At 35.3% G+C, this 20,844-nt stretch overlaps 1 protein-coding gene and 1 non-coding gene across 2 annotated transcripts in view; one reads left to right on the top strand and one right to left on the bottom strand.

Moving 5' to 3' along the window:
- Positions 1–20,465, top strand: part of STT3B (STT3 oligosaccharyltransferase complex catalytic subunit B) — a 104,273-nt gene extending 83,808 nt beyond the window's left edge. The window contains exons 6-16 of the mRNA XM_027040853.2: positions 1,742–1,840; positions 3,656–3,802; positions 4,634–4,682; positions 6,055–6,209; positions 8,577–8,788; positions 10,264–10,451; positions 10,864–11,035; positions 11,909–12,082; positions 13,950–14,063; positions 16,309–16,521; positions 18,835–20,465. Of these exons, the coding sequence (XP_026896654.1) occupies positions 1,742–1,840; positions 3,656–3,802; positions 4,634–4,682; positions 6,055–6,209; positions 8,577–8,788; positions 10,264–10,451; positions 10,864–11,035; positions 11,909–12,082; positions 13,950–14,063; positions 16,309–16,521; positions 18,835–18,915 (1,604 nt within the window). The 3' untranslated portion in view covers positions 18,916–20,465. The remainder of the gene's footprint in view (positions 1–1,741; positions 1,841–3,655; positions 3,803–4,633; positions 4,683–6,054; positions 6,210–8,576; positions 8,789–10,263; positions 10,452–10,863; positions 11,036–11,908; positions 12,083–13,949; positions 14,064–16,308; positions 16,522–18,834) is intronic.
- LOC113594176 (U6 spliceosomal RNA) lies at positions 9,399–9,503 on the bottom strand. The gene has a single exon (XR_003414505.1). It is a non-coding gene; the product is annotated as a U6 spliceosomal RNA (small nuclear RNA).
- Positions 20,466–20,844: the final 379 nt, after the last annotated feature.

Consider the following 20,844-nt stretch of genomic DNA (forward strand, 5'->3'; position numbering starts at 1 on the left):
TTAAAATACAAGGTTTTCCTGTGCCTGGCCTTTCTAGATGTGCCTCTCTCTGTTCAGTTACTGTCTAGGGTTTGATTTTGCAGCTCTAGGTGCCTAATAAAAGGCCTGTCTAATAAAAGAATCTTAGGTTATTGTTGGGGGGGGGGGGCGGTTAATCTACAAATCTTTTTGGCCAAACCCCTCATTCTGTAGTGAGGAAACTGAATTTTTTATTAGGTAGTTCAAAATCAAGATCACTCATTCCCATTTTTTTTCTGATTCTGCCTTTATGACTCTGTGCCAGGTGATCTACACAAGACTGATAGAAATATACTGATAACTAGAAATCTCATCAAACAAACTGAGCCACAGTTTAAGTCCCATAATATAGAAATTCTGATTTACTTAGCTTTTATTGCATTTGTGTTCAAGTACCTCACTGAGGATAATTCCATTCCAACATTAATATGTCTGGAAAGTATATTATTAGGTGGATTACTTCTGTAGTCTCATCTAGACAACCAGTTCTCCATTAGCTTGAGGATATTGGGAACTTTATTCACATACACTTGTCCTTCCTATTAAATTTACTTGAGCTTCTTATCCTTTTCCTAACACTGTAGTCATCTCTAATGCAGCTTGAGAGACAACTTAACGTTTGAACCATTAGCCCATGATTTACCTTCTACGGATGGGTTTCCTTTGAAAGCAGATAAACTCAACTAAATGTGGGGGAAGAGAAATGTATGCTGCTGAATGCTATGCTACATACAGTGTAGAATATGGATATATATACTTCTAACAGTTCCCTTCCTAAATACACCCCAGTCTTTTCCTAATAGAATACTTTATTTGCCAACAACTATTGATTATGCTTCATAAAATGTTGTGAATAAGCTTTATAAACGGAAGTTTTCATATTAACCTATTTCAGATGGGTTTATCTTCATTTCTAAATAATTTTCAATTACAGTGATTCTAAATTCTAACTTTCTCTGTAATGAACTTAATTTAATAATGACCTGTGAACATCTAAATGCAAAACAAGTCTGTTACACAAATTCTAACCCCTCCCCCATTTCCCTATACATTTATGTTGATATGTAAGCCAAGAATACTATAATGTACTCAGTGTCAAAAGCAAATAATTTTCCTTTATTAGACCCTAAAAAATTCATTAACTAGTCTATTTTATGGCTTAACTTCTGTATACTTAGTCCTTTTCTTTTATGACAGGAAACTTTGTGGACAGGCTTTTTTGTTGTTTTTGGTTTCTTAGATGTACTGTTAGAATGTTAGACTATAAAAAGGATGTGGAATACTTGAGAGCTTTTGAGACAATAGCAGCTCTTCATGTATGATGAGGGTAAGTATTCTTTATCTTTAGGTCATGCTTCAGAGTAATGCCAATAGGAATAGTGTTTACTTATTTATGTATTACTTAGCTTCTGGGTCATGTCAGTTATTAATGATATATTGAAAACTCGATTCCATTTTAAAATGGAAAAGGAACGCAGCACCAGTCTCCTAAACTGTTCTAAATGATATTTTGCAAAATTAAGTACTTAACATTTTTTTAAAGATTGGCAGAAAGAATTCTCATGATTTATGTGATTAACCATCAAATATCTATCGAATAGAGCAGTCATTTCAAGATTCTGTGCTTAAAATAAGGTTAAAGTTTGTTAAAAATGTATGAGTTATGTTTGAAGTACTTAATGGTAGTAGTAAATTATCCTTATTTCCTATTTTGTCTTTATAGCATATAGCACTTTCTACATTGTGGGTTTAATATTATCCATGCAGATACCCTTTGTGGGATTCCAGCCAATCAGGACAAGTGAACACATGGCCGCTGCTGGTATGCAAAAATATTTATTTTCCCTTTTCTGAATACATGAATGCATGACTGACCAGTCTTCAAGGGAATGAAGTTTTTTTGGTGTTTGTTGTTTTTAATTTTCATCATACTGGTTCTGAAACATTGCCACTATAAAATGTGAATGTCTGTTCTTGAGACTTTTCTGATACTATGTTCCGAAATGTGCCTATTTTCCTAACTACTGTTGTTTTGAAAAGGGAGATTATCCCTTTTTGCATAATCCATGTTATTTGCAGACACTAAATAACATATGTTTTGTTTAAACAGATATTAAGTAGCATATCTGTACACTGAGTTTACTGTACCACTGGGTTTGCATTTTAGCACATTCAGAAAGAACATGGTATAAATGTTTATGTCCCTTACATCTCCCTAGAATATTTTATCCACTAACTGAAATTAATGGCTTTAATACAATATTCCTCCATATAAAAGACTACTTTGCCATTATTAATCTAGGTTACAATTAACAAGATAATGGGAGATCTTTGAATAAAACTTCAACAGATTCTCAACACAAGGTCCATGACACCCATAGGAAGTCTGTGGGTAGTTATTTTATTTGCAACATTTTATAAGTATCAGAATGTTTAACTCTCTGAGGGGATGTTCCATAGCTTTTATCAGATTCTAAGTTAGAATCTTGAAACCCATCCCCTCCAAATAGGTTAAGAACCCACACCTTACTGTTACATAGCACTTTATGAATACTTTTACTTACATTTCTAATTTTTAAAATATATTTATTTATTTTTGAGAGGGAACGAGTGGGGTAAGGGGCAGAGAGTTAGAATCCGAAGCAGGATCCGCTCTGTCAGCACAGAGCCTGTCGCTGGGCTTGAACCTATGAACCATGAGATCATGACCTGAGCCAGAATCAAGAGTTGGACGATTAGCCAGCTGTGCCACCTAGGCACCCTACTTTCATTTCTAATTTGATATTATGAAATTACCAACTAGTTTGATAGAGAAACGCATATCCAGTTTTGAGTATATATCATTTATAGCAGTTCTCTCACTTTTTATGTATTTGGGTTATTATTTCCTAAAATCTGAGTCTTTGATTATACCTTACCTAACCATTCTAAAATGGTTAAAAGTGTGAAAAATAACTTTCATTACTAAATTTTTTAGAAGAAAAGTCAATATGCCACGTTGGATTTTTAGAGTTTTTGTGTCTTTTAGTTTTACACCTAGTGCTTTTGTATTATGTTTTGTACATTTTGACAATTAAATACTTTTTGCTATGCCTACTTTAGTTTTATCTTAGCACTCACCCTTATGTTTAGTAATTTAGAGTCTTACATAAGTGTGTAATTGAGGTCACGTCCTGTCACTCAGCTATAAACAGTAACTATTAGGATTCTTCTGATCCAAGTCATTTGTATCCTTCAGTAAATCTTAGAGCTATTTTTTAATGGCAATTCTATATTTTTTTCTCCCTAGAAAACATGTCACTAAAATATGGGACAAGAGAGGAGTTTAATGTGATAAATAGGCTCTAGTTATTGAAATGAGATTTTTCTTACCTGGTCTGTGTATGGGGAGTCTGATCATGTAAAAAAAAAAAAAAAAAAAAAAAAAAAATATATATATATATATATATATATATATATAAAATTTTTTTTAATTGGTTAACTGTCATTCGACAAAGGAAATGTTGGTTAGATGAAATGACTAGTCTTTGATATGTAAAGTACAGGGTATTCTAAGAAGCTCATCTAAATTAACATCTTAAAATATCTTTGGGAAAGTGCTTTGTTGATTATTTATATCACCCTTTTCTTTAATCAGGTGTCTTTGCATTGCTGCAAGCTTATGCTTTCTTGCAGTATCTGAGAGACCGATTAACAAAACAAGAGTTCCAGACCCTTTTCTTTTTGGGTGTATCACTAGCTGCAGGTGCTGTGTTCCTTAGTGTCATCTATTTGACTTATACAGGTAGGTGTCATAACCTATAGACTGCAAATCTTGTCTCTAGATTTTTCGAGAAGGTAATTCTTCTACAAATTTTGTGCACTTTTCATTTATCCTAGTAGTTCAAATACTGTGGTTGTATTTACAAACAATATGAAAATAATAGTCAAAAGTTCTAAAATCTGAATAGCACTATAAATTTTGATTTTTTTTTTTAACTGTACCTAATTTTGGTGCTTCAGGCTCTGATAAATATACTTCCAAACAGCCTTCTCTTGATAGATGAACAGGCCCAAACTGTATAAAATTCAAAGTTTCCAGTGTTACTTACTGCAAACTTGCCCTTTCTTGTGTGTATTACACTCTTTCTGTCTTCTTTCCAACTTTTAAACACTCAACCAAATCAGTTTCCATCTGCTCCTGACATAGCTCAAAACCAAGAAGGATTAATTGACAAGAGTAAAGGCAAGAATGTTTAAAATCATCTTTGAACTTTATCTAAATTTGGCACACTGCCTTAAATAATTTAGACATCTTCCCCCTTTTTAAGTTATCAAATGCTATCTTAATGTCTTAGCTTTATTTACTAGTCAACTAGAAGTTTAAAGGAGAATGGGAAAACATTATACAGTTTTATCTGTTGACTTTTTGTATATCTCTGGAAATGTGATCGCCATGGATATTTGTTTTTATATGATTACTAACCTTATTTTGCCTGACTGCCAGCTGTATGAAATATGTTGTCACCTATAAAAGAAAACTGAAATTCTTTTAATATTAATTTAACCCATAGCAGTCAATAAACATAAACAATAAAAAGGCAGATTGATTTCCTCTACATTTTTTCCTTCCAAGGTTACATTGCACCATGGAGTGGCAGGTTTTACTCATTATGGGACACTGGGTAAGTGCAGATAAGTTATTTCCCCTCATACTACTTTAAAATACCTTTTTTCCTCTGTTACATGTCAGTACTTGGGCAGCGTTTCTTAAGTGTACCTAGCATATACTAGTTCGGTAAATGTTGACTCCCTCGTAATTTATCTTTGTTTAAAATTCCTGTTTAGAATACACCTTTAGTATGATACACGTAAGTCATGCATTTCTTTTCTATAGAGTCAACTCCTTATTTTAGTTTTGTTTGTCAGAACATTTAGGGTAACATTTGTGCCCTTTTAATGATTGATTTTTGTTTTTAACCATTATATTGTTTCCATCTTCTAATAATATTTAATTTTTAACTCTTAAGGTGCTATGTTATAAGCCCATATGCCATAGATACGAAGGAAGAATTTAAGTTTTTTCCTAATACCACGTTATCCTAAATTCCTTGATAGTTTTAATCTATCAAATACACTTGAGGATACTTTTTGCATTTTTGAAGAGTGCTATTATAAAATGAATTAATAAAAATTTTGGTTTTAAGTTAGACATCTAGTTCAATAAAACCTGTCTCTCAAATCTTTTCCTAAGGATAAGAGTATACGCTGCTGATGGTAATTTATCTTTGTTTCCTCTTTCCGCTTTTCTGTCTTCTTTGTTATTCCCTATGTGGCCTAATAAATCTATTAATAAAAAATTTATTGACTGGGCCTGCCCTTTGATGTGATACCAAAAGGGTTCATGCCCAGGTCTAATTAAAAGTGTAAGCAAATTGTTTATAAATGACTGAAGCTGACATTTAGACACATATTTCAAGAGATCGTGGATCACCAGAAAGTTTGGGGGAAATCCCTGGTTGTAGACAGTTACTCTGAATAGGTCAAATTACAAGGTCAAATTTTTGTAAGTAATTTATTTGACTATTTTGGGATCCCAGGGTATTTCAGGAGTAATTTGTCCTCTCCGTTTCCCTCACCTACATTTGCATCATTTTGTTAGGAAACGTATTATGGCAATATGGTACCTTAACAGATAAGGTGTTTCTGCTAGTAATAAGTCCAAAAGAATGAAACTTGCTGGTACAAACGTAGGAGATGGTAAGCAAAACTGCAGGAAATTCCTATTTGAGCAAAGATTTTTGTATTAAAAGTCAGAACCAAAACTTTTATAACTGGTTTTGGAGAACTCTTCCAGTATTAGGGGTGGCATATTGGTTTTTAGTTTTACCCATGTAGACTAGATTTATTTCTAGTTTGCAGGTTACATTGGAACATACTTTTAAGCAAGAACGGGTGGGGAATAGGAACCATATTTACAGTCAAAGGAAATTTCTTCATCTAAAAGGAACGCCTTCCTATTTTAATTTTAAACAATATTAACTTTTTAAATACCAGGTATGCAAAAATACACATTCCAATTATTGCATCAGTGTCTGAACATCAACCTACGACTTGGGTGTCTTTCTTCTTTGATCTACATATTCTTGTGTGTACCTTCCCAGCAGGCCTATGGTTCTGCATTAAAAATATCAACGATGAAAGAGTATTTGGTAAGAGATTTTTAATCAATACTTTGATTTGGAACAATTGTTTATTTTCTTTATTGAGATTATCACTTTAAAGTTTTATTTCTCTTTGCTGGGGCTATGCATATTCTAGATAAATTTCTTCTCTTATTTTGTGTAAGTGTTTAGCCAAGAAAAATTCTGTGAATTTGCATTATGTATATACTCATTAACTGTTTTAATTGAGAACTAGTATATAAATTTTTCATTCAATTGATGATGTTTTCTGAGAGAGTAATGTTATTTATAGACCATGGCTGAGAATTGGAAATTGTAACTTTGTTGACAATATAGTCTTTATTTTCTATATTAGATCTGATTATATAGGAAGAAGTTCGCAGGGGCATCCATTGCCCGAATTTCAGTGTAAACAGATGTAAAATTTCATCTTTAAGTAAACACCCTCTTCACTGATAGATTTGTATATATTTCCAACTAAAAAGACAGTAATACAAACTATTTTAATGACATTTGAAATATAAGTGGGCAAAATAAGCAGATACCAGAGACCTTTACAGGATTCAGTCATCACAAGAAGTATATTGTGGCTGTTTTGCACATGTTAAAACATGAAACTTTAAAAAGGTTTTTAACATGCACAGGGTCACACAATCAAATAATTTGTAGTACCAGGACTTGAACCTGTACAAGTATGATAGATGAACCATGAGTGACACTCAAGTTACTCTTCCAGAGTAAAGTCAGGAGAGAAAAATAGCACTTGTGCCAAGTTATATAACGAAGGATGGTATTCCTTCTTGCCCTGTTTATATAGATCAGTGGACTCTGGATAAGGCCGTATTAATATCCCGTCATTAAGAAGGATTTAGCTTAAACATTTGCCCACCTCATTACTCAGCAATCCCAATCCCAGGTATATACATACCCAAGAGGAGTGAGTGCTATGGCCAACAAAGGACATGTTTAAGAATGTACATAGCAACTTTATCCATAGTAGCCCCTAATTAGAAACATTCCAAAGATTATCAGCAGTAGAATAGATTAATAAATTCTTACTTGTTTGTACAATGTAGTATAACACGCAATTAATCAAAGAATAGCATGGGTAGAGACACCTGATGGGCAGTTCAATCAGTTGAACAACCAACTCTTGATTTCGGCTCAGGTCATGATCCCAAGGTCATGGGATCCAGTCCCCCATTGGGCTTTGCGCTGGGCGTGGAGTCTGCTTAAGATTCATTCAGTTCATTCTCTCTCTCTCTTTCCCTCTCTTTCTCTCCCTCTCCCCCCTTCCATCCCCCCACCTTCGTGTGCACTCTCTTTCTCTCAAAACAAAAACAAAAGAATAGCATGGGTAAATAAAGAAAAACAATACAGAAGAGAACTTTTTTTATATAATTTCATTTTTAAGAAGTTCAAGAATAAAATCTGAATTGATGTTTTAGAAGTCCAAATCCAAATAGTGATTACCCTTTTTGGGGTGGGGGGGAGGTGTGATAGCAGCTATGAAGTGGGAAGAGGCATGAGGGTTCCTTCTGAGGGAGATATATACAGGAGTCCTATATTTTGGTATTGGTGGTAATTACATAGATGTGTGGGTATGTAAAAATTCATTGAGCTATACATTTAAGGATATGGTGTAATGAATCTATTTTTTAGTCAAAAAATTAGTTTCAAATGAGATACGAGTTCTTAAATCTCTTGACAGTAACTTTACAAGTTCCTCCTTTGGTTAATAAGTTATATTCTTCTCATTCCATTCTTTTTTTTTTTTTTTTTTTTTTTTTTGGTGAGAGGCCAAAAATTGAGAGGGGCAAAGAGATCCCATGAGGGGGAGAGAGAGAGAGAGAAAGAGAGAGAAGCAGAGCTCACCTGAAGCAGGGCTTGAGATCACAACAGGATCATGACCTGGGCTAAAGTCAGATGCTTAACCAACTGAGCCACCCAGGCCCCTCATCCTATTCTTACTTTAAAGCAGGCTGTATACCAGATACTTGTACTGGCTTCTGATTGACTATTTGCTTCTGTAAACTTATTGAGCCTAATAATATAATTCACCCAATATGTTTTCATCTGTCAGCTGTGGATTTCCTAATATGTGATGCTATCGACGAATAATGAATTGTCTTCTTTCCCATAATTAAATTTAAATCATGATACATTTGCCTAAAACTGTTGATATGTAATGTTTAGTCCATTTGATTTACAATTTCTAAATATGACTATTGAAACAGTCAGTCAGTATTAATCAGTTTAAAAACAATTAGCTCTTTTATGAGATGTTTGTCTCTTTTTAACTTTGGCTTATTTTTAGCTTTGGTAGCATTAAATATTGAGTTGAGTTTCCTGTGAGCATCTTCTGAAGTGTCATAAGAGAACTTGTCTTTGCAGTTGCTCTGTATGCAATCAGTGCGGTCTATTTTGCTGGAGTGATGGTGCGGCTGATGTTGACTTTGACTCCGGTCGTCTGTATGCTATCTGCAATTGCCTTCTCAAATGTTTTTGAGCACTATTTGGGGGATGACATGAAAAGGGAAAACCCACCTGTGGAAGACAGCAGTGATGAGGATGATAAAAGAAACCCAGGAAATTTGTATGATAAGGTGGGAATCTAAGTAAGGCCTTTAAAATTTTTAAGTATTTTATGTTTTCTACCATGGTGAAAACTATACATATTAAGAAAAAGGATTTAGACAGCCTGTGACATTTCTAGTTGGTCTTGACTGTTTGCCTCAGAATTTGAATCCCGTTTGGTCTTTTAGCTTGAAGAATATATGATGCAATCACAGAAGGAATTCTCATTTCTTATTGTCAGGTTTTCTCTAAAACTCCTCCACTTTTAAGAGGAAAAACCTTGTGCTCTATTTAGTTACATAAAATTTTGCATTTCTGAAACTATGTGCACAAGTGCTTCTCCTTCAGATCCTTATTCAGTGTAAACTTTTTAAATATTTGGTTGATTGAAAAGTAAAATAAAGGGAAGAAAGCCTCTAGTTTGTTAGCAACAAGCGGTTGGCCAATATGATGTAATTCACTTTTAACCTCTCACGTAACAGCAGGAGTATATTTGATTCAGGAATAGAAAAGACTTGTAAGAATTAGAGCACTTGCTTTGGATGACTGTTTTTGGGTTTTTTTTGTTTTGTTTTTTTTGTTTTTCATCCCAAGTTGTTACTTATTTTCACGAGGGTGGGGGGAAAGAACCTTTCATGAAAAAATACGGAATGCTTCAGGAATATGCATGTCATTCGCACAGGAGTTATACTAATCTTCTCCATGTTGTTCCAGTTTTAGTACATGTGCTGCCGAAGCAAGCACTTGGATGACATATTAAACTTTACTGTTTGAATATTAACTAGGTTTTTAAATACCAATAACCAGTGAAACTTCCTCGTGTAAATATTAACTTTAAAAGTCTTCATTTCATTATTATAAGTCCAATTATAACTCATACAGATTTGTAATAAAGCACATTCTTTTGTGGTGGTGGTTTTGTTTTGTTAACTAGCCTTGCAATTGAGAACGTATGAGTCTGTTCTTTCAGTTTTGGGTGGGATTTTTTGGTTGTTTTCAAAAATGTAATCTTCACGAGTCTGTTATTTTGGGGTTTTGGTAATTAGAAGATGGATTCTGATAATGCAGGCTTGTCTTATACTGAAGTCCTGTAGATCTGAATTGTAAGTGGACATTGTCATTTTCAGGACAAGAAATTCACATTTTCTAAGAAAAGGTTGCCAGAATGAGGCCTTTTGGTTATCTCCTTTGTTTTGTTTTGTTTTGTTTTGTTTGTATTTAAGTAAAACAGAAGGGCACCTGGATTTGAAAGCTTCTTACTGGAGATATTTTGCCCTGTAATCAGCTCCTGGAATGGGTAGCCTTCTCATTCACATTTAACTTTAGAATTTACCTTGATAATTTTTAGAAAACCTTGCATCACCCACACAAGAATACCTGAGGATTGTACATTTTCATTCTCAAAGAATTAAATTGGTTTAACATTCTCCCAACATTTTCCCTGAGTGTTTTAATGAAGCAAGGCAAATGATGAACTAGTCTAACCAGTATTTTCTATCTTCAGGCAGGTAAAGTGAGGAAACATGTAACAGAACAAGAAAAAACTGAAGAGGGATTAGGTCCTAATATAAAAAGCATTGTCACCATGTTGATGCTGATGCTATTGATGATGTTTGCAGTCCACTGTACTTGGGTCACAAGCAATGCCTACTCCAGTCCCAGTGTGGTCCTTGCCTCTTATAATCATGATGGGTAAGAAAGTAACTTGGCTACAAAAGGATTTTATACCTACTCTTTTTTTTTTTTTTCTGTCTCAAGATAGAATGATGTTTGTGAGGCTCTGCATTTGAACCTACCACGTTTTTCTTTCAAACCCCACCCCCGCCCCCCCCCCGCAACCCCGTACACCCTTCCACCCCAGCTTCTGCTTCACTTGGGTACTTAGACTTACAGAGTATCAGGCCCCTACTAAACCAGAATCTGCTCTTTTTTTTTAAGATAGCCAGGTGATTTGTGTGCATATCTAGCTCTTCATGGACATTTCCCGTCCTCTTGTTGAGGCTTTTAAAATATGAGCTTGTTTAATGGTTCAGCGCCTCAAGATTTTAGATTACCCTCTTCACATTTAAGATCTTATTTACAAGAATATTGTGATTCTTTTCAGCACGAGGAATATCTTAGATGATTTTAGAGAAGCTTATTTTTGGCTAAGGCAAAATACAGATGAACATGCCCGAGTGATGTCTTGGTGGGATTATGGCTATCAGATAGCTGGAATGGCTAATAGAACTACTTTGGTGGATAACAACACCTGGAATAACAGCCACATAGCACTGGTAAGAATTTGATAAAAGATCAGAAATTCCGAATCCTTAGCAGTCAGGCTTCACTTGTGATTAAGTAGAGAATGTGGGTAAAAGTATTCTTTCCTGAATTCTCAAAATAACTCTTCACACATTTATTGAACAAAGCGAATTCCAGGTATGCTTATATATTTTGTTTTTAAGAATGGTATTTACTTGGGGTGCCTGGCTGCCTCAATCTATAGAGCAAGCGACTCTTGATCTCAGGGTCATGAAGTCAAGGCCCACGTTGGGCATGGAGCCTACTTAAAAATTTTTTAAAACATGAAAACGAAATGGTATTTATCTAAGTTTCATTCAGAATTGTAGACTGAATTATTTGCAAGGATGTAAAGCCAAAGGTACTGCATTGTATGGGCATGTAAATTATGTCCATTCAAATAAGTAATTTGCATAAATTAAGGTAATCCCCTCTCGGTTCTCTAAAGATTTTAAATAGATAATGGATGTTAACCAAATGAGTTCTATTTGTATTAGCATTGTAGCTAATCATTGGACATCCGGTAGACTGAGAAGAATATATTTGTACCAGCGAGATCGCTGGTCATCCCTGGCCTCGCACTTCTGAGAAACTGTATTTCTATTAAGCTTGCCTGCTTTTATATTAAAATATTAATTTCATGAAACTTAACTCTTAGAACATGTATTCAGATTTTGACATTCCTGCTGTAATTGGCTCTGTTAAGTGAGGTGCTTATAAATCTTGGTAAATTTGTTGAATTCATAGCAGATCATTTCTTTAAAAAGAATTCCATGTAAATCAATGTACATTCCATCCAATGTACATTTTTATTTTTAAGTGTATTGTGGGACTAAATATATACATTCTCATTTTTTATTCTATAGGTAGGAAAAGCTATGTCTTCAAACGAAACAGCAGCCTACAAAATCATGAGGAGTCTGGATGTAGATTATGTTTTGGTTATTTTTGGAGGAGTTATTGGCTATTCTGGTGATGACATCAACAAGTTTCTCTGGATGGTTAGGATAGCTGAAGGGGAACATCCAAAAGACATTCGGGTAAGAAACTAGATCATTGCATATGTGTGAAAGACAGCTTCCAGTGTCCCAAGTAATTTTCTTATGCTAATTGTATAATATTTGTTTTTGTCATCTTATGCCCCAAATTCGTCCCTCACTCTTACTTTACTATTTATTAAAAATGTACTATGAGCATTTTTCCAGGTTTAAAACTTTTGAAATTCACCCCTGATACTTCTATTCTCCCCTACAAAACAGTCCTTTCTTAAGACTCTTGCTTTTTACTCTGTCACAGCCTCTCACTTCTGCCCCTTTTTTCCACTTCCATTGCTTCCACTCTGATACTAACCCTTATGATTGTAAACCCGAAATAGGATGGTAACCTTGAAATTGCTGTCTTTGCCTTAATCTTGCTTCCTCTCCCTATCTAACATGACATTGATCATGTCACTTTCCAGCTTAAAAGCCTTCAGTAGATTAAGGGCCTTGAAATCAGAGAGACATGAGTTGCAACGAAAACCCTGCACTGTCAGCTTGGTGCTATGGACCGCTTATTTTTGGCCAGTCAACATTACATGCTTGAAGCGCTAGGTCTCATTCTTGGTTCTGGTGTTATAATGCTGATTAAGGTAGCCTAAGATTATCACTGATGGGGAGACCGGGAATAGTTAATTTGTGGTGCCCTTATGAAAATTTTGTGGTAACGTGGATGAAGCTCAGCCTAGTGGTTGGTATGAAATAATCTCTGTAATGAAGCAGTGGTATAAGATCCAAACTCCTTAGCTGGGAATGTAAACCCCTTAATGCTTCAGTTTCCTGTGCTGGCCTCTTATCCCTCTGCCGACTTTTTTCCATCTCAATCTACTCTAGCCCATGAAATTTGCCTTGTGGTTTCTTTCTTTGACTTATACCTGTACTTATATACTCTTCTCTTTCTTGAATACTTTCCCCACCACATTTGTGTCCACTTTCCAGAAGCCCGTCTCTGGTGCATCTGTGCATCAAATCACATGCAGCCTGTTCTTTTAGTAGATTTAAGCTATATCTCCCTCTCAGTTGTGAGCTCATAGAGGATTGGCACCCATCATTGTGGTTTACTTGATGAAGGGACAAAAGATGAGAGTAAGATTCACCAGTGACCCAGAATAAAAGAACCTTTCGGGAAAGTGTGTGTATGTGTGTCAAATGACAGGGACAGAGTAAAGCGCTCGATTTTCTGTTCAAATGTAAATGCTCTGATGTTTTCCCTTCATTATGATTTTAAAATGTTACTTCATTGTATTAATCTTAATTTTCCCGGTACATGATTTCATATGTGGATTTGCTTTTTAACAGTGTTAAAATTGCGACATATGATAGCTCCAGTTTCCATGCTTTTTAAATTTAGTGTTTTTGAAATTTGAGAATAGTTAATACATTCACATTGTTCAAAAAATAAAATATAAAGAGATACACAATAATAACCTAACCCCTCCTCCAAGAAAAGCAAAAGTCCATGGTAATCACTTATTATTTTCTTGTGATTCTTATTCAAGCAGGTAAGCAGTACCAAAATACATATCTTGTTTTTGCTTTTTTCACTTCGCAGTAGATCTTGGAGATCTTCCCGTATTAGAACATGGAGAGCCTTCTCCATTCCTTTATTGCATATGTGCACAGTGTGCTTTGTTGTGTGTGCGCACCATGATTCCTTTAACCTTTCCCTACTGGTGGACATTTAGGTTTTTTCCAGGTTATGTTAAATTTATAAATTAATCTTCTAATACCATGTTTTTTTCAGATGTAACTAAATACAGCTTTTCGAAGATATTTCAAAAGCTGCCTCTATAAGGGGAAATAAAGGGGGAAACTGGTAGCTTTGAATCTGTTATACTGAACTGACAGAAATTTAATTTCTTTCTTATAGGAAAGTGACTATTTTACCCCACAAGGAGAATTCCGTGTAGACAAAGCAGGATCCCCCACGTTGTTGAATTGTCTTATGTATAAAATGTCGTACTACAGATTTGGAGAAATGCAGGTTGGTTATATCAGTTCTTACATAATCTTCTTCAAAGGAATAGTTTTAAAGTAGTCTTGTTTGTCTCTAGAAAACAGGATAATGAATGTTACAATTGTGCTGTGAAGAAAAATGTGCTTATCTATAGATTCCGTCTCCCCACCCCTGAAATTTAGATTTCTGAAACTATGAAAAGTTAGGGAGAGAATTTTTTAGAACAAAGATTTCTTTCCAACGTATTAACACTAGGCTCAGATACCTCCTTTGCTTGCCATCTCAGAACCTTTTGACCTCATGCCTTTGGAAGACATTGTTCTACAGAGAAGTCTTCTAGGTAGGAAACAGTGTGATCTTGAGTAGGTTACTTTGCTGCTGGGTGGGGAATAGCCTGAAATTAAAGAGTTTAGTTACATAGTCACTTCAGATACTAGTTCTATCCCTGTTCTCTTATCATAACTAGTTAGGACTATCTGGGTGAGAGTTTCCTAGGATATTAGAATGATGTGGGTACAAAAGCTTAAGGGTCCATAAAATGAGTGAATGTGCAAAGAAACATGGTGGCAAAAAGAAAACACTGGACCTCCTGCCATAGTACCTCAGTTTCAGATTCCGCTCTGGCTGGACAAGTCACATTCCCTGGACTCATTTTTTTCCTCGTCCGTATAATGGGAGTTGGACTGATGACTTGATTTCTGAGGTCTTTTATAGCTCTTAGATTGCATGACTGCAATGCCAAGTTACATCTTCATACTGAGATTTCAGTGAATACTGCCCAATTTCATATTGCTTTCTGATAAGCTGATGCTAGAAGGCAGAGGAAAAATTGCTTGTCGAACTTTATACAAATACCAGGAGTCAAGATAATTATTAGAATTATTCTATAGGTGGCTTTTGTTTTTCCATTCTCCTGGTTGTTTTTTTGTTTTTTGAAGTACAGTTGGCAACACAGTGTTACATTCGTTTCAGGGGTACAACATAGTGATTCCACAAGTTTAGTTGTTATACTCACCAATGTAGCTGCCATCTGCATACAGGGCTATTACACAGTACCAGTGATGATATTCTCTATATTCTGTAGGTGGCTCTGAGAAAATAGACAATTTTACTACTGGATTTAGGGCTTTGTTTATGTTTTGATTTTTTTTTTTTTGAAGGCAACTGCTTGGTCTCTACACTCACATAAGAACGAACCACTTAAGTCATGATAACTGGCTACTTTAGAAAATGGGTCAAAGATTAGTTTCTCTGGTCATTAATGATAGCATTAAAGGACTTTTCTTTCGTTTTGGGGGGGCTATCCTTTAAATTATTAACAGTTTTAAGCCATGTTTCTACCATGCGCTCATTCTGATGCGTTCCATAGTCAAGAATAGTAAGTGCTTAAGATAGGAGGATAACTTTTCTATTGTGTAGATCTGCAAGAACAATTTATTCCCTTATTAGAGTTTGTTTTGTTTTAAAGTTGAATTTGCTCATGCTCTGTGTGAACATAAACTTAGTCTGAGAATCTCTTAAAATCTTCTCCCCTCCCCCCATTTTTTCCTCTTTTCATTCCTCATAAATCCTCCCGTGGTTTGGCTTTTCTAACTTCCTTTATAGTTCCCACTTTCTGGATGTAGTATCGCTGCTTACTTGTGCATTTATTTAACAAATAACACTGGGGAGATAAAGCCACCCTCTGAATAAGATAAAGTCATCATGCAGCTTGCATCCTGGTGGAGGATACAGGTAACTTTAAAAATAAATAAAACATTTTAGCAGTGAATGCTAGAAGAGTAAAAATAAGGAAATAATGGAGGAGACTTCTCAACCACCAATTTCAAGAAAATATTTCCCTGAATAGATGGTGTTGGGCTGAGACCAAATGATAGAAAGGAATCAGCCTAGTGGAAGAGCTGAATGAAGAACTTTCAGGCTGAGAGAATCGACTCGTGCAAGGCCCTGAAACAAAAGAAGTCCCTTCTGTGTGTTTCTCTGTAAACCTATAAAAAGGGCTTTGATGGATCTCATTTGGCTGTTTTGGGTTTTTTAATGCCCGCAGGCTGCTCATCTACTCTAAGGGTGCAGTGCAATTCTAATTCTGCTGTATTTAATTTCTCTCTTCCTGAGTTCTTCCTATCTAGTTAGCAACATATGAGAAATGTTACAAGATACTACTCTGATTCTGTTTTCCTAGTTTAAAGGGAGAGAGTTTCACTCATTAGAACATTTACATCTGAATGTTTTCTAATATGGTTAACATCCCATACTAATGTCACTTTTGCAGCTGGATTTTCGTACACCCCCAGGTTTTGATCGAACACGTAATGCTGAGATTGGAAACAAGGACATTAAATTCAAACATTTGGAGGAAGCCTTTACATCAGAACACTGGCTTGTGAGGATATATAAAGTCAAAGCACCTGATAACAGGGAGACACTAGACCACAAACCTCGAGTCACCAACATTTTCCCAAAACAGAAGTATTTGTCAAAGAAGGTGGGTGCCAAGGGAAGTCATTACTGAAAAACAATTACTAAAAATTCCTGGTAAATTTTAATTTGCTAGATCTCTGTAGACTATGGCTTATCTACAAAGTAAGTATCAAGCTAGCCTCCTAAGGCCATTCCTTTCAAACTGAGCACTTGAGATATCTCAAGCAGCAGCCTTTTTTGGATAGCATAGTGGTTATTAGTAAACTGAGGTGAGGTTTTCCAGAGGCATTCTGGCTTTTAGTTTGGGTGATTCCAATTAGTAAGACTTATTTGAAAGTAAGATAGGTCTGTGGCCATCACTTTCTAAGCTTTTATGAAAGTAAAAATGCCAAATACCCAAGTACAGTTGCAATTGGTTTCTCTTTTGGTCAAAGCTAATTTATATTGCATTTTCATGTTCCATTCTTAATATGTTGTTCATTGACTAAAAACTAAGTTTGAATTGGTCAAGTGCTGAATTTTTGAAAAAATCATTTCTCTTAAGATAATTATTTTTAAATGTAGTGATCATGACAAAATTGTAGACAGGAATTATGATGATGAGACTATTATAGTCCCTTTGTAAGCAATATTTAGTAAGATATGAAGTATTTTATTGAAGGTCATTATTGCTCACTTAAGCCAAATAGATCTAATCTTAGCTCTAAAAGGCACTAAAAATGACTATTTACATAGGTTGCTCTCTATGGGAGATGGGAAATAATGAGCCGGTCAAGTAAAATATTAAGGTTGCATTTTATGGGACTACGCTTATAATAGTAATTATTGGACCCATTTCAGTCGTAAGTCTTGAAAGATGCTTAGGTTCAGTTTACATTGTTCAGAATTTTTTTTAAAATCATTAAAACAATTGTCTTTCCCTTTGCATTACTTAAAATGTATTCAAAGTCGATTATTTCAGTGTGTGCTATGAAAGTGCTGAATATTAGCTGTATGATATATAAAAAAGAGCTTTTTAAATTAGTACTTTCTGTCAGATATAGATCACTATATCTAGACTGATATATTTAAATGTGGAGCTGACATGCAATGTGTTAGTCATATCACATTCACTTAACAGTCTTTTTGTACATCACATGACACATGATCTGGTTTTTTATAGTCATGTGGCAGGAGAAACTGGTGAGTCACATCAGTGCAGAAGTCAAAGCAAATGGTGCTAGTCTCAAGGCAGTTACTCCCGAGACCTCTAAGCCCAGTTAAGGCCCACCCTTTCTGAGAAACAAGGCCACTGAAATTGCTGTCTAGCTGATGACAGTGGGTTTTCTGAATCTGACCTTCCTTCTCTTCCCGTCATTTCCCCCAAATCAGCAAGTGAATGGATCAGTAAAAATTGTCTGCCTTGTGTGCCCAAAACATATATTCTAGTAGCCAGCAATATGGATTTTGAAGTTTGGGTTGCCATGGCTTTATGTTCTGTTTTATACTGCACTAGAGGAATATTTGCTTTCCTCTCTTAAGTCTCCAGCCTCTTCTAACCCAGTGCTTTAAATCACCTGTTTGAAAAAATTAGCACTTTTTTTCAGTATCAGTGGAGATATGTCAGAGTGGAGACCCATGTGTCTTTATGATTTATCTTCTAAATTTTTTGCAATAAGTTCTACCATCACATTTGTGTAGCGATTTGTTTCTTACACCAGAAAACATCTGTTGAAAGTATTTTAGTGGGATCCTGAGGTGTTTAGAAAAATGTTATTTTTTAAAGATCTGTGAAACTCAAGGAATGTTACAGCTTTTTTTCCCTTTGGTGTTTGGTTTTCACTTTTTAAATTATTTTTCTGCCTGAATTGGGAGGATGTGCCAAGTAATTCTGTTTCTCTTTCATCTTTGTAGATAGGTACAATCGCTCTCATTTTACACATACCAAAACTAAGTTAATTTGGTTTCTGACACACAGCTAATTCTTGGAGGCTACACCAGGAGTAGCATTAACATTTCCTGATTCCTTAGTCTAGTGTTCTATTCTGTCATGCCTGGAAGTGTGAGTAATTCTTACAGCTAGGCATTTAGTGTGTTGAGAGGGGAGGGAGGGGCTCATTTACCTGGAGGTGAGGAGTGTATGCTGTGCATTTGAGGAATGCTCTGGGTAGTGCTTTCATCTGAAAGCTAGGAACCTAGTCCCACTTATCTTGGATCTCTCTGCATCCTCAGCATAGAACTGTTATTAGTGTTCATCGATTGTTCAAGGAGGCAGCCAAGAGAAGAACTCTTAAGGGCTTATTAAGACAGTGTTTGTCACAGCGCTGTCAACCATGTGTGTATATATTATTCTGGGAGAAACCTGCACTAATACCACATGTTCTGTTTTCTTTTTTAGACTACGAAAAGGAAGCGTGGCTACATTAAAAATAAACTAGTTTTTAAGAAAGGCAAGAAACTATCTAAGAAGACTGTTTAAATGCACTGTTCGGGTTCCTAACTTGAAGCAGTTGTCCTTGTGAGAACCGGTCTTTGCCTTTAGCTCATGTCATGTTTCACAACAGAGGGTACAGAACCATCACTGGTCCAGATTAATGTACAAAATTTTCTGGCAATGCCTGATTTAAAAACTAAAATTGGCTTATTGAGAACAGCTATTTTCTATTTGTAATGTGAAGCAAGACAGAGCACTGCTGTAAATGTCTAACAGCAGGTTTTTTTTATTGGTACATATTATCCTTCAAATCTGAGAATTTGGACTAATTGCACCAAAGAACCCTCTAATTTGGTCCCTGGCACATGCATACTTGTCAATGTTTTTATTTTTTACGAGACCTACATTTTCTCTGAATTACCCAAATAGCAATATGTAAAATACAAATGACAAAATGTGATGTGATTCTCTTGAACCAGTAAACTAGTACAGGTCTGAGAAAGAGGTATTAGAAAAGTAATTATACTTCCTTGAACTATATTTATTTTCATGTTTCTCCAGTGCAAAGAATGTTTCATCAAATGTACATTTTCTGTTGCTTACTATTTGCTCTAAGAAGCTGCTGTTTCAAAGATGGACCTCTGAGTAACTAATTGATGCAAATAGTTTTTTATGTTGACACATTATTGCTGCTGTTAGCAGTTGTTTTCACCAGGTACTTACAGAGCAGATCTCATGCATTGTTCATTCAAGGGCTAGATTTATATCCTTCGGAAAGCATGGCAACCGCACAGGAGGTTTCCTACCAGGATTGGGTTTGGTATCACTGAGATGAGCACTATGTTTACATGCAAAAGATTAAGGGGGAAGAAAAAACCCTTAAAGTGGACAGGTATCCAGAGTTCCTTTTCTGTGACTCTTCAAAATGACAAAGGATTTGTAAACTTTGCCTGGATTTGTCTTATTTTCTGATAGTTTCACCTTTCACAATGATTTTATCTTCTGCTCCGTGTTTTTTTTTTTAAATTCCTGAAGCATTTGATGAAACACTCTTTAATGCTATATGCATTTTCTTACTTTTATTAAAAATGTGACAATTGTCAAAAAATGCACTAAAGTATAAATGGAGATTGAACATGTTCATTTTCCAGCTTATAGGCAACTTTATATAGACTTGAAAATTTTCTCCAGTTGTTTAGTAAAAGTGAAAGAGAAAGGGTTTTTCCTGCCACAGGATATAACTTTTTTTTATATAAACAAGCATAACTTACCACTGCTTTTGGTGGAAAAGTGCAGAATAGTATGTACCTTTTATGAGGAAAAGTGTAATTTACAATATTCAGTGAGAATGTTACTGCTGATTTTCTTTTCCAAAGTGTAGAATATACTTTGATTTATAGAATTCATTTTTGACCCAGATGATGGTTCTTTTACAGACCAATAAAATGGCTGAACATTTTCACAAAGTGTAACTAAATCTGGATTTCTGATACCTTGTCATTTGGGGGATTTTATTTTACTTTGTTGCTTTAAAATTCAATGCAGAGAAGTTGTTGACTGTAGGGGAAATAAAGTTAATTCAAATTTTGTGTTAAGTGTTGTCTTTTACAAAAATTTTCTTTTTGAAAGGAGTTACAGAGTACGGAACATGTAATTCCTTCCTTGTTCACTTTTACAAAGGTTTCAGAGAATATGCGTACAGTAGTCCTCCCTCCTTGTTTGTGGTTTTGCTTTCCTCAGTTTGTTGCCCGAGGCCAACTGTGATCCAGAAGCAGATGATCCTCCTTATGATGCGTCTTCAGAAGGTCACTAGTAGCCTAACATGCCTCACAATACCTGCGTCATTCACCTCACTTCATCTCACGTAGGTATTTTATTCTCTCACATCAGCACAAGAAGGGTGAGTACGGTACAATAAGATGTTTGGAGAGGGGGAGAGAGAGAGAGAGAGAGAGAGAGACCACATTCACATAA

This window comes from Acinonyx jubatus, chromosome C2 (assembly GCF_027475565.1).
Source record: "Acinonyx jubatus isolate Ajub_Pintada_27869175 chromosome C2, VMU_Ajub_asm_v1.0, whole genome shotgun sequence".
Classification (NCBI taxonomy): domain Eukaryota; kingdom Metazoa; phylum Chordata; class Mammalia; order Carnivora; family Felidae; genus Acinonyx; species Acinonyx jubatus.